This window comes from Phoxinus phoxinus, assembly GCF_949152265.1.
Source record: "Phoxinus phoxinus genome assembly, chromosome: 8".
Lineage (NCBI taxonomy): Eukaryota > Metazoa > Chordata > Actinopteri > Cypriniformes > Leuciscidae > Phoxinus > Phoxinus phoxinus.
The window spans coordinates 33,142,038-33,156,022 of record NC_136883.1 but is presented as its reverse complement, the minus strand read 5'-3'; the positions used below and the strand labels follow the sequence as shown (position 1 = coordinate 33,156,022).

At 36.3% G+C, this 13,985-nt stretch overlaps 1 protein-coding gene across 1 annotated transcript in view; it reads left to right on the top strand.

The window, feature by feature from the left end:
• Positions 1 to 305: 305 nt before the first annotated feature.
• The window catches only part of slco3a1a (solute carrier organic anion transporter family member 3A1a), a 54,338-nt gene continuing 40,658 nt past the window's right edge, over positions 306 to 13,985 (top strand). The window contains exons 1-2 of the mRNA XM_079621675.1: positions 306 to 875; positions 10,186 to 10,624. Of these exons, the coding sequence (XP_079477801.1) occupies positions 738 to 875; positions 10,186 to 10,624 (577 nt within the window). The 5' untranslated portion in view covers positions 306 to 737. The remainder of the gene's footprint in view (positions 876 to 10,185; positions 10,625 to 13,985) is intronic.

The window sequence follows — 13,985 nt, the reverse complement described above, 5'->3', positions numbered from 1 at the left end:
TGTAGGCTACTTTATGTATGAACTGTAGTAGCCTAGTATGTAGGCCTACTGTACTATATTGACATTTTATCCTTAATGTTGTATTAACACATCAAAAAATATATCACAGAAATCGTTGGTGTTTTTTTTTAGATATTTAAGATAAGTTAAGAAAAGCTATGATCGCCAAAAAAAAACATTGTGTTGCGCGTAACGATCCGAATTCATCCAGAAAATTACCGACAGGAATTATTTAAAACATGGTTTTGCCAATCAATGTGCCTTTATTTTGAATATACGAGTCAGTAAAGCATTCAGTTTATGATGTCTGCATCACAGCGCCTCTACCGTGTGTCTTTACTGTACCAGACCGACCAGTAAACGCTCACATACAGTCATCATGACCGAGGCGGAGAATCAAGCATGCGGACTCGAGCGATGGTGACGGAATACGAGCAAACACTGACGCGACGCGTGCTCGGACAGTCTCAGAGGGAAAGAAACATGTTTGGAGTAAAAACCAGCGACCTTTTATCCTCCGTTTCCGCGATAGAGCGCATAGGAGGAGAGTTTAGTTCGTCTTCATTCATCTGCGGAGTTTCAATGAAAAGTCTGTCACACGGCACTGAGTCTGACTGTAAACAACAGCAGCAGCAGTTATAGTATAGTGCAGATATATCAAGACACGCGTGACTTAACGTTTATTCTCCGTTTACAATAGTTTATTGCTGCGTTTCTTTGCGGTTGGACTGTTCAGGATGCAGGTGAAAAAGCAGAGGAGCTCCGAGGACCCTCAGCGGGATGATAAGAAACCCTCGTGTTTCTCAAATATTAAGATATTTTTAGTGGCGGAATGTGCTCTTATGTTGGCACAGGGCACAGTGGGGGCATACTTGGTAAGTAAAGCGATGCCTTTTCATTTGCCTTTGGTTAAGTTATATTCTTTAGGCTCTGGAAATGACGGTTTGTTCTTAATGAACTTACAAAACTTGTTTGGCTCAAAGTTTGACTCATCGTTAATCCTTATCTTCAGTCTTATTGAGTGCAATTTAGTGCATGAAGCGTGACATGAATGTGACCAATCATTTAATGAAGTGAACACATAGTGTTCATGTAGTAGCCTAAAGCGTCTGCCTAGCAGTCATAAGATTAGCTGTCAGGCTGTGAGAAATAAGATCCCTGGCAAGCTGTGGGCTGGTATATGACAGAAAACCTTAGGCCTTTGTGGATCATTTTAATCTCCATTATCAATATAAAACACCCTTAATCAATATCACACGAGCAAAAAGTACAGTTGGAAGGTGAACTGCTGTAATTCTGCGGCAGGTGCCTGCTGGTATTCGCTGCTACGACTGCGCGTGTGAACAGTGCTATGAAAATTAATCCAGAATAACTTGTTTCAAATAATTGATACTTTAGATGTTCCCTTCATACCAGCGAAAATAACTCCCAAAGAAGCATCAGCATCAAGCTTTGTGTGTGAAGTTCTGTACTGTACTGTACTGTACTGTACTGTCGGCTACTGTAGCGTTGGCTATCCATATGAGTGGAACTGAGAGAGACAATTTCCCTAGCGACTCAAAGCGTTCTGTAAAGTGTTGCTCTAGATCCACTCCTGGTTTTACATTTATCGCACCAGCTATCTCGCTAGACTAGAGAGACCCGCTCCTGTGACATAGAGTAAAAAAGATCCTGGTTGTCAAAAAAAATACAAAACCTTTTTATTTAAATGTAGACTATTCACAATACAGCACAGCAGATTATTGCCTTTATAAAACATTTGGTGCATAAAAAATGACACTTTTATTAAAAAGTTAGTTTAGGCATAGCATAACTCAAATATACAGTCCCTGACAAAACCAGTGTTACAATTAACCACAAATAATGATGGATGGTGATAACAGAAAAATCCAGGGCAAGAATCTGAGAGATATTTTGATTATAATCTTTTTCATATTTAGCCTACTACAACCTGAGAAAATCTTTATATTTTCATTATTTATTTTAATATCCCTAACTAAACAAGTGTTACTATGCAGCAAGATAATGTCAATAGTTTGGTTTTTATTCAAGATTTGATTGCTTTTGACAACTCTGCTTATAAATGTTAAACTCAACAAAGCTGCTTTGTGGTTGTCTCGTGTCCGATATCTAAAAGACAATTCTCACATTGCTTGGTGTCGTGGGTTTGACACCTCACTATATAGCTTCTTTGATGAGGACGAGATTTGTCCAGCCATGTCCTCCATACCCATGGGACGTCTCTGATGTCTGTGCAAGCTCAGACCATATTTGGAAAGGAAACAATCATTTGTTCTGTGCCAGAAAGCCACAATACATCATGGGAACAGTCTCAAAGGGGTGCACTTGTTGTAGACTGGATTTGTTCCCAGCTTATGGAAATTGTGATGTTTGGAAACCAAATCAACACTCTGCCATTAAAAAAAAAAAAACTTTGTGGGACTGGAAAATGTAGAGATTGCCCAGATTTATTTTGACAGGCTAAATAGGGCATTAAACTAAACTTATCCTCCCTGGAGGTTTTCCATAGACAAATCAGCCATCAAATTGCTTCAAAATATTTCCAAATATGTCTTACTAAAGCAAACATTTGTGTGAACCGTACAAGTTTGTATACTTCTAGCCTAGGTTATTTACAGAATGCAAGAGATCAATTAAAATGCTTTGTTTAAACCTTTATTTGTTCAAGGTTAAACATATAATACAGTTTATCAGCATGCAGGTCATGTTGTACCATTTGAATTTTTTCATTTAATTTTGGACTGATTCATTTAGAATATTTCAGAAGCAACTGTAATTCTTGTCCATCTTGAGATGGAGTCTCCACCCTCCTTCACAGAATGACTCAGTGGCTCATTCCTGGACATTGTGTCAGTTTCCTAAGTTTAGCCCCAGCCCTGAGCTTGACTTTGCAGTCTGGACTTTCCCCATGTGCTAAGAGAGCCAGTCCTGTGTCTTTTTTTTAATCTCCTAAAAGCTCTCACAACTTGTGTAAATCTTTGCATAGCTTCCAATATGCATATAGTTAAGTACTCCTGACTGTGATGCAAAATGTTGGGACAGTGTTTGCAAATGTCCCTTGGCAGGCATGTCACGTGACATATCCAAACAAATATATCTTGTTCTTCTAACCTCAACTCATTTAATTTGTGCTTGCTCAGTTTACCTGTACTTGACACAGTTCTAAGAAACATGTAGATGGCTGTATGACCACCAGACTTGCGCCTCTAAGATTAGCTTTTTCAGTAAGTACGTGATCTTAGACAGCTTTAAACGCAGCAGTCGCAAAAGGTCAGTTTAAGTGTGATGTAAAACAAGTGGTGCATTGTAAATTAGTCTGTCCATAGTTCATATTCTTCAGTTAGGAATTAAGAGAACATTAAAGTCAGCATAAAATGAAAATTAATTTCTAAATGCATATTATATATTTTATTGTGAACAATTCATCTGTGCAATGTTAAAAATGTTCTCACCTCATAATGTTTAATCATAACTAGAAAACAACAGATTTCTTATGTATAATATAGTCATAACCATTTAGTATGTTAAAACCCACCTCTGCAAGCTTGCATTCATCTGCCCCGAGTTTCGCATGAGGGTAAAAAAGTTCTCCATGAAGATTTGAAAGATACATTTTTTTTACTTTTGTGTGTTTTTTTTTCTTTCTTTTTTTATTTGCCGCGCCTTTATAGTGACACCTAGTGGCATGAATGTATGTAAAATCACGTTTTCAGTTACTGACGCTATATGTGCTATTCGCAATCACCTACGATTCATTTATTTTGTGAGTACAAGGCGTTACCGAGATGAGTGATATCAAAGTCCCTTTAAGACAAGTCATTTCACTCGGCGGCCATCTTTAAAACGCCTCTCGGGGATGCAAGTACAGCTCCTATCTCTTTGAATGTGGAAACCTACCATGTTCTCCAAGCTTATGATTAAATTTCATATTTGAAATCACCAATGAAATCTGACAACAACGGTCTAATAAATTGTTTCTAAACGCTTGAATCATGACAGAAAACGGCATTTTTTAGCTGGATCAAGCTAATGCGGATGCGCAGTGGAAGTGCTCGTCTGACTGTTTCTACGGGAACCGGAGCTTCTAACCGCAGTGACGCGATGACTTTACCAATCGGCGATTGGCTCTTATTTAGAAGGCGGGACTTATTCCTCCATATTTCCCCATAGACCCTTTTACTGTTTGTACACAATGATGACGTATCAATGTATGCGCGCCCATATTGGCAACGGAAGTATGGCGAGAATCAGCAGCGTGTCAAGCTACGCGAGCATTTTTTATTATGTCCTCGCTCCAATCAACACGTTTAATCGCCTGCATCCACAGGCGCCGCCGGTTCTTCTGAAACGGCCGTGATCCTGTCGGAATCCTATAAAACTTAAGCCCCTTGGTGGAATATCGATTAGTGCAACCGTAAACGCAACAACCAGACATTTTGATGCTGGGAAACCGTTTTGATAAACTTTTGTGAGTTGATAACACGTTAGAGCCAGTGGGGAACAGCACCACTTCCGTTGCCAAAATGCGCGCGCAACTATTTGATCACATGGGCTGTAAAAGGGTCTATTCAAAACAATACGAGTTACGTTGACGCGTCTTGTTTCATTATAGATGAGACACCGGTCATGTGATCTCAACATGATGGCGGTCTTCATGAGGCGACTCGCTCCACTGTTTATGTTGACAGTGCAGGACTCAAAATCAATCTCTGTCTGACAGCAAACAATGGGCTGACCCTGTAAATGACATCCCTCGTTTATCTTCCCATCACATTTTCTTTTGAATAGTTGGGATGGATGCTTTGAGCAGTTATACCACCCAGCTATCTATCTCATTCTTTGAAATTATTGTATTCAATAGTCAGACATGCTTTGTAAAAATACCAATATTCCAACTGGGTTACACTTTATTTTGATAGTCCACTTTAGACACTCTACTAACTGTAAGTAACTTTTTAACTACATGTCAACTAACTCTCATTAGAGTATTAGTAGACTGTTAGGTTAGGGTTAGGTGTTAGGGTTCGGGTTAGGAGAATAAGTTGACTTGTAGTTGCCAAGTTACTTATAGTCAGTAGAATATCTGTTGGGAGACCAACAGAATAAAGTGTTAGCAGATATTAAGCAGACAGTCTACTAATACTCTATTGACAGTTAGTTGACATGTAGTTGCAAAGTTACTTCTAGTTAGTAGAATGTCTAAAGTGGACTATCGAAATAAAGTTTTACCTATAACTGTTTTGATTTTCTTACTGGTACAGTCTTCTGCTTTAATTTGTTCTAAAGAACAGTCCCAACTGTGGTTTATGCCATACAAAATAATTAATTTATCAAAAGTTACTGTTTTCTATTGGTCCACCATCTCTTCACAGAAACCTCAATTCATGGAAAGTACTTCTGTTCTGTTTCCCGTCATACTGATAAGGCACTGCTGCGTCTCTCTCATGTTCAAAATCAAACACAGATTGCTGAAGGATCCCTGGTATCCGCACATGTTCTTGAAAACATTTCACGCTTGAATGATGCAGACTGGTTGTTCTGCACAATTTGTCATTGCTTATTATGTAAGCTTGACTTGACTCAACAATAACACGATAGACACTTTAGTCTCATTGTTCAATAATTCATAGTCTTGCTGTAATAATGGGGTTTCATGCTGAAGGATTAGATGGCAATGGGTGTGAGCATGTCAGGGTGGAGTCAACCGAGATTTGGCATTCGCTGATGCTGCTGACTTGTTGAATGTGTCTTGGCATTAAAGTTGGCAGCCTATGTGCCCTATTGCAGTGGCACTGGCACTGATGTATGTATGCAGTGAGACCCAGCTATTTAGTCAACAGGTTTCAGCAGGTTGGCACAGACTCTGAGGCAAGCAGAAAGTGGAGGCGGGGGGATGTGTCCTGTCCGGTCCTTTCGCCATGCTTCCAGAACTTGTAGGCTGGCACATATCTTTGGGTCTGGCAACGGACCAGAGCCAGTGTGAATAGTACAAAAGCACACACACATATTCATTTAAGAGAATAAAAAAAAAAATTCTGTTTCACATAAAAACAAAATCCGTTTCGTTGCCCCTATTAGTAAAGATTGGACAGTTGACTATTATACACTGTCCCAGTTCAACTTAATGTTGTCACATTTTCCTGGTTAAATAAACATTACTTTACATTACATCAAAAAAGAAACCAAATACAATTATAATTTTTTTTTATTATTGTTCTATTTATGAAACCCAAGTATGAATCAAGTTAGTGTTTTAAGCATTTTTACATTTATTCCAAAATAATATAACTAAAGGAAGGCAGTAACAATTGAATGTTTTTGGATATTAGAAATCCAATGTTAAAATGAGGGGGCCACAATACCACTTTTTTCCAGAACGAGTCCAACACCGATACTTTCATTTTTAGTATTAGCATTTATTATCGATAATTGTTTCTAATTGATAATTGATAATAGTTTCAATGCATTTTTTAAAATAGTGGTCAGAGAAACCAAAAGAATGTGATTTGGCTAAGCAAATAGATATTTCCTTCAGTTATTTTCATGCCTAATTATGCATTGGATATGTTTTTTTAGGAGCTGCTGTTACTTTCATTATTCATATTATTGCTCTATCATTTTTTATCTTTAATTTAATAGCAGCACGGTGAATATTTAGAGTTGCTCCAGCGGGGCTCAACCAGTCAAGAGCAGTGAGGGATTTTTTCTTTGTCTTTTGTTGTTAAGATTAACATTGAGAACAAAGGCAGTATGTTTATTAGGCTGCTGTCACTTTAAGAGCTGCTCATATCCAACATACTGTTGCACATGCACTTTCCTTTCAACTGTTTACGTTCACTTAAGACAAAACCTACTATGTTTCACACTATACACAGGCATTTTGACCTAATTTTGTGTGAATTTTTCCTTATGTAGAGAACTCGATTTAATAGGCTGTTCACGCGCTGTCTGAGAATTAGCTTCTGGGCGCTACAGTTTTGTTCATATTTTATTATGACACGCACAGTATATTAAGACAGAGTTTGTATAGTGGTCTTCTCTAACCCTTTTTGTTAGAAGATATACAAAATGTAAAGCATGATTATGTACAATGGCCAAGAAGTAACTATGATATTCAAAGTGTGTCGACAGTATATGTATGAACAGATTTTGTTTCTCGCAGTTTATCTAAGTCATACTGTATACCAGCTGTTTAACAGTGAGTGTGATGTATTTAGCATGTTTCATATTACTAACTGAAACACAAGAGACCTTTAAGTCAGGCTTGTAGTGGACTGCAAATGTGTCACGAACATCAGTTCTGCACAAAACAGAGTGGTCTGTTAGACAGTCCAGGGTTTTCTATTAAATTGCACCAGGCTAACTACAGGAAACTGAGTTAGTGCAAATCAAATTAGCAGAGAGTTATGACAACAACATCTCTGCTCTATGTATAAGGCTCACATTAAACTCTTTATTCACATCAGGCATTTTAACTGTTAAGGAATATCTTCCTCTTGACAGAATGTAACATTTTTTAAGCTATATAGAGGATTTGGTAACAGAAATTGTGCTTCACACAGTTATGTCAATCCATTCGTTGAACTATGTTAATCAGAAGTTCAATTATCCACAAAGAGGTCTATAAATAACACTGGATAGACTGAAGAACACCATCAAGCACATGTACAGTGGATGCTATCCTATTTGGACAAATGTATTAATTGTATGTACAATCTTAATCTTTTTACATGGCTACACTTTAAAAAATGATCGTGATTTTAACGGTAAAAGTGTAAAAGTAAAAATGCTACAGTGAAAAACTGTTAATTGGTTAACAAAAAGTTTCCTTACTATATACGGTAAATAACTGTGATCGATCTAATGGTACATTTAATGTAATTTTACTCTAAAATACCGTTAAATTTACAGTTTTTGAAAGTGAAAAACAACAACTCATTGTATAATTTACAGTGAAAAAAACGTAAATTGACATTCCCACAATTGCGTGACACTACATTAGATGTATTTTTGTTGAAATAACTGTTTCTTCATAGTTTTCTTCGTTTTTTTTCTAATCAGTTATGTACATTAGGGTTTATGTTACATTTAATTTAGTTAAATTAATGTTTATTGTATTTTAAAATTTTCATGTGTGTTACCATGAGGGTGTTTTGGTGTGATGAGTTTTGATTGATCATGTGACTCATCACTGCTGTGATTGTTGGTTGTCAGTGTATGGTACAAAACAGATATTAATACTTCAATAGGTTGGTAAATTAACATTAGGCTATATCAGATAATGAAATACGGTTTAATACTGTAAATGTAAAATTAAGTCTGTAAAACTTGTTGCTACTGTATTTACGGTAAATTACTGGCTACCACAGCTGCCTGTATTTTACCGTAAATTTAACAGATTTTTTTTTTTTTTACAGTGTAGTTACCAAATAAATACATTTATGATTACCAAAAAAAGGAATAAATGAACCGTAAAAATATAATTTAGCTGTAAATTATCTTTAGGCTTTAGCTAAGAAATGTAATTAATAATAATTGTATTTATTTATATGCAATGTATGTAAAAACATTTTTATGTATTTCCTCTGAAACATATCTTATCAGCATATCTTTCATGCTCAATCTATTAGCAGTAGCAGAAAATGGCAACAATAACATCTGTTGATATACAGTAGGAGAAAGGAGAAAGCATTGTTATGTTTCCATGGACAACAGTGTATAATTTAACAGCCATAACACAAAAGTATTTTCCCACTTAATAACCTTGTTTAATTCCACGACTGACCTATCAGAATGAAATATTCCGGAGAGCTTGGCAACTAATCGAGTGAATATTATCTATCCATCAAATGGAAAATGATCTCTCCAGTCAAAGGACTCTGTAGGGCAGCATGGGAGATTTGCACAGACCACTACAGTGTGTGCAGCATCTGAGAGAGGCCTGGAGTTGGCTCGCTCTAGAGGAATAGGATTATAGTAAAGAGCGTGGCCTCAGTAACATGCTCTTTTCACAGCCATGGCATATTTGTTGCTCCAGCAACCAAAAAAACCCAAAGCTGCTTCATTAAAGTCCTGTGGTGGCATTATTTCCCTTCCACCAGCTATTTCTGTCATAGGCCTTGATAATTAATGTGTGACAAGTAGCCTGTCGATGATTGAAAGGATTTGTCAAAACAATTGTTTTACTGGGTCATTAATTATCTTCTTTGACATGGGTTTACTATCCTTTATTCCACCCTTGTTGGAATAGCTGTGTTTGGTTTGATTGGAGATTTTATTACTTTAATCTGACATGTCATTTCTATGTAGCATACAGCGTAACTGTATCCCATCTTGTGTAAATATTAGCAAATATAAAGACAGTTTCTTCACTGATCTTTACCGCCACGTTACGTCTCCAAGATGACTCTCAGTTTAAATTAGATTTGTTATGTTGTTTAAAGTGGAATTTGACTTCGTACAATACCAGTCTCAGGCATGTATAATGTCATAATAGATTTATATTTCAAATAAAATAATATAGCATACTATATATATATGTGTGTGTATAGATATATATTAGTATGCTATATTATTTTATTTAAAAATATAAATCTATTATGACAATCTTATTTATATTTATTTATTTATTATTAATATTATTATTTATTTTTCTTCTTCTTCTTCATCAAAGGATCCTGAAAAAATCTAAATGAGCAGCAAATCATCCTATCAGAATAATTACTGAAGGATCATGTGACATTGAAGACTGGAGTAATGATGCTGAAAATTCAGCTTTGCATCACAGGAATAAATTGCATTTTAAAATACATTAGAACAAAAAAAAAAACAGTTATTTTACATTGTAAAAAATTTATCAAAATATTACAGTTTTTACTGAATTTATGATCAAATAAATGCAGCCTTGGTGAGCATAATAGATTTCTTTAAATAAATATAAATATACAAAAAAAAGAAGCGTGAAGTCCGCACACTGAAAATAGCTGCTCCAAATTAATTTATTAATAGCACAACGTTTCGACCATCAGGTCTTCATCATGCATGTATGTATATACAATAATTTATACAATTTCATGCATGGCATTTTATGGTAATATTTGACCTAAAACTCCAATATTGTCAGATTAACATTACAATAATTCTTCTGCTTTGTTTATTTCTTAGGTGAGCGTGCTGACCACACTGGAGCGGCGCTTCAATCTTCAGAGCGCTGATGTGGGCGTCATTGCCAGCAGCTTTGAGATCGGCAACCTGGCCCTCATTCTCTTTGTTAGTTATTTTGGTGCTAAAGCCCACCGACCTCGGTTAATTGGCTGCGGAGGCATTGTCATGGCTTTGGGAGCGCTGCTCTCCGCATTACCTGAATTCCTCACCAGTCAATACTTGATCACAGACACATGGACCAAGGAATTGGGACGAGACGTGTGCTCCAACACCTCTAAAACTGATGAAACATGTGGGAATAGAGCCAACACCAACATGATGTACCTGCTTCTGATTGGAGCCCAGGTGCTGCTGGGTATCGGTGCAACACCTGTTCAGCCCCTGGGTGTGTCCTACATAGATGATCATGTGCGAAAGAAAGACTCCTCTCTCTATATAGGTAAGTAACGATAATGTTTCCTACAAGCTGGGGTTTTAATGCATTTAGTTTACATAGCCACAGGCATCCGTTTTTACACAAGTAAATTGCAATAGAATTATTTAAGGAAAAGCATGTATCTCCTCTAGGGCATAGTAAGTAAAAAGTATATAATCATCAGGGTGATTTATTGTGGTTTCAGGCCTTCCGATGGCAAGCCAAAAACCACTGATGTATTAAAGTGGAACAGCAAATGAGAAAAGGTTGAGCTGTTGTGTGCCAGAAAGCAGCATGTGCACAAAAGTCAATAAGAAAACAAAAAAAAGCATGTGCGTGTGTTCAAGCGTGTTTTGTTTTATATTGTTTGTGACCACAATTATAATCAGCAGGTGAGCAGCGCTGGGAGGGTTTTAAACATAATTACTTTTATTTTGTATGTGGGGGGAAGAAGGTCATGGAAAAAGAGCTTGACACACAATATAATGACTTCTATTGGAGCAGTATATACTCATACAGTATATAGTCTCATTTACACTGCTGTTTGTGGTCAGTAAGAGTTTTTTTAAATAAATTATTACTTTTATTCAGCAAGGATGTATTACATTTATCAAAAGTGGCGTTAATGACCTTCACATTATTACACACACTATTTCATATAAACGCTTCTCCTTTGACATTTCTATTCATCATGAAATCCTGAAAAAAACTGTTTCACAGTTTCCACAAAAATAACTGTTATTATTCTGTTATTAAACTGTTATTAAACTGTTTCGTTAAATAACGAAACATTCAAGTCTTTGCTTAAGACGCATTATTATGTTTTGGCTTTCAATTCTAGTTGAGCTTTGACATCTTAAACTGTGGGTTATTTTATTTGTACTTTGTGTGTTATTGTCTGTATGATAATTTGTTCTAAAGTCTTTGATGGATCTTGTTAAGCACTTTGGTCAATTACGATTGTTTTTAAATGTGCTATATAAATAAAATTGAACTGAACTGAACTGAACTGTTGACAACAATGATAATAATAAGAACGGTTATCAGCATTTGAATAATTTTTCCGAAGGATAATTCTGATGCTGAATACTTGAGTAATGGCTGTCATCGCTAGAATAAATGGTATTTTAAAACATATTAAAATTTTTAATTTTTAATAATATTTCACAATATGACTTTTATTTTTGTGAAATAATATTACAATTTAATTTGAATTAAAAATTTAATTTGTTTAAAGGTCCTGTTCTTCGTGATCCGATTTTTTTAACTTAAGCTAGTGTGTAATGTTGCTGTTAGAGCATAAATAATACCTGTAAAATTATAAAGCTCAAAGTTCAATGCCAAGCGAGATATTTTATTTAACAGAAGTCCCCTTTCAAAGCCTACAGCGAACGGTCGGTTTGGACTACATCCCTTTACTTCCTGCTTTAATGACGTCACTAGAACAGTTTTTTGACTAACCTCCACATACAGGAATACACAAAAAAAGGGGGCGTGGTCTTGTTGCGCTCCTACAGAGAAGAGGAAGAGTTGCGTTTGTAGAGTGTTTGTCGCCATGTCGTCGAGACGCTGTTATTTTCATCCCAGAGTAAAATCACCTTTGTTTGCCATTTACAATAACACTGAGCGCATGCATCTCCACGTTATGGTAAGAGGCGTGACCTTTCCGGGCAACGTGCGCTAAGCTGCTGTCGAATCACAACACAGGAACCGCTGGCACAATCAGAACTCGTTACGTATTTCTGAAGGAGGGACTTCAAGGAAGTCATCAGCCCGTTTTTAGGACAGTGAAAACAGCGGTATACAGATAAGTACATTTTGTGAAAAATACTGTATTTTTTTACACGCGAAACATGAACACGTTATATTGCACACTGTAAACACAATCAAAGCTTCAAAAACACAGGAAAAACGGGACCTTTAAAACATATTAAAATCTAAAAAAACAGTTACCGGTATTTCAAATTGTAATAATCTTTCACAATATGACTTTTATTTTTGTGAAATAATGTTGAAATTTAATTTGAATTAAAAAAAATATTTGTTTAAATAAATGCAGCCCGAGTGGGCTTAAAAACGCTTCAAAAAAACATAAAAATAAATCTTACTGACCATGACTGAACTTTTGAACAGCAGTGTGTGTACACCCGTTCTGGGACTTGCAGTTCCATAGAATTCTGATATACAATCTTAGAATCTTAGTAAATGAAAAACAAGACAGAACATGATTTTAATATTGTCTTCAGTAGAAAAGCGTGTGACTGTAGCTCACTTGGTTGATTTTGCAGTTGTCAGGGTGACAAGAACAAGACAAATTTCATGTTCACAAATGACAAGTAACATATCTCATAGGTACAGCGAATCTTATCAAAGCACACAGATTTCACAGAAGTCTCAAAGGAGCCGGACCTTGGTTTGTTTCACATGCATGCATCTCGGTGATGAGGGAGAGTAGATACGTGTTGAAAAGGAAAAAGTGTCCGTTTGATGCTGCGATGCTTCACAGGTTCCACATCGAAAGGGATGTGGAGTTTAAAATGATATATTTTATGTCACAGTTGGAAATATGTAATTGCATTAGATACAAAATATCACATCTAGTGACATTTGCAAACACATGATCATAGCATTTTCATGCTCTGCTGATACTTGACAATCATGAAGTCTTCATTTTGAACATTTATAATTAAAATTTCAAGTTCTGTGTGCTTGTACTGTCTTGCTTTAAAAATTAATCCCTCTTGCTTTAATAGTTTGTCATGCAATTGATATAAAACATACATTTAAGTTTGACATAAAGGTCCACTTCTAATACAGTTTTTAAGGCATTGATTGTATTTTTCTGTAATGTTTATTCTCAAGTTGTGTAAGATCCTCTCTTCCTTTTCCCGTTCATCTCTGTTTCTTACCTCAGCTCCTGTTCAAAGTTCAAACCAGCATTTCAAAAGGCTTTTTGGCAAGCGTAGTGCTTGTTTGACAGTGTGCAGTGCAGTATAGGAAATGGACACACACTGATTTCAGTTTGCAAGCTCAGGGGGAGATTTGGAGCTGTGGTCGTCCGATAAGCCGCACAGCAGAGTTTGAAGGCAAACAAGCAGCGTTTCGTTTGAGAACAATGTTGTATTGTAGTGGAGGCTGCACTCAGCTGATCGTCTAAATCCCTGTGCTGCAGGCATGGCATGTGCTGCATGAATGGGCCAGATTGTTCAGACATCACCCAAGAATTTGTTTCTTCTTTTTTTTTTTTTACACGTACTGCTAATATATTCTCCATTTGCAACATAGCTTGTGTAATTGTTTTTCCTCTTGTTGTTCAGTGTCGTTTGCAATGCACAAACTTTGGCTAAATGCTTGCTTCCAATGACACGTTTTTTACTCTGTCAGT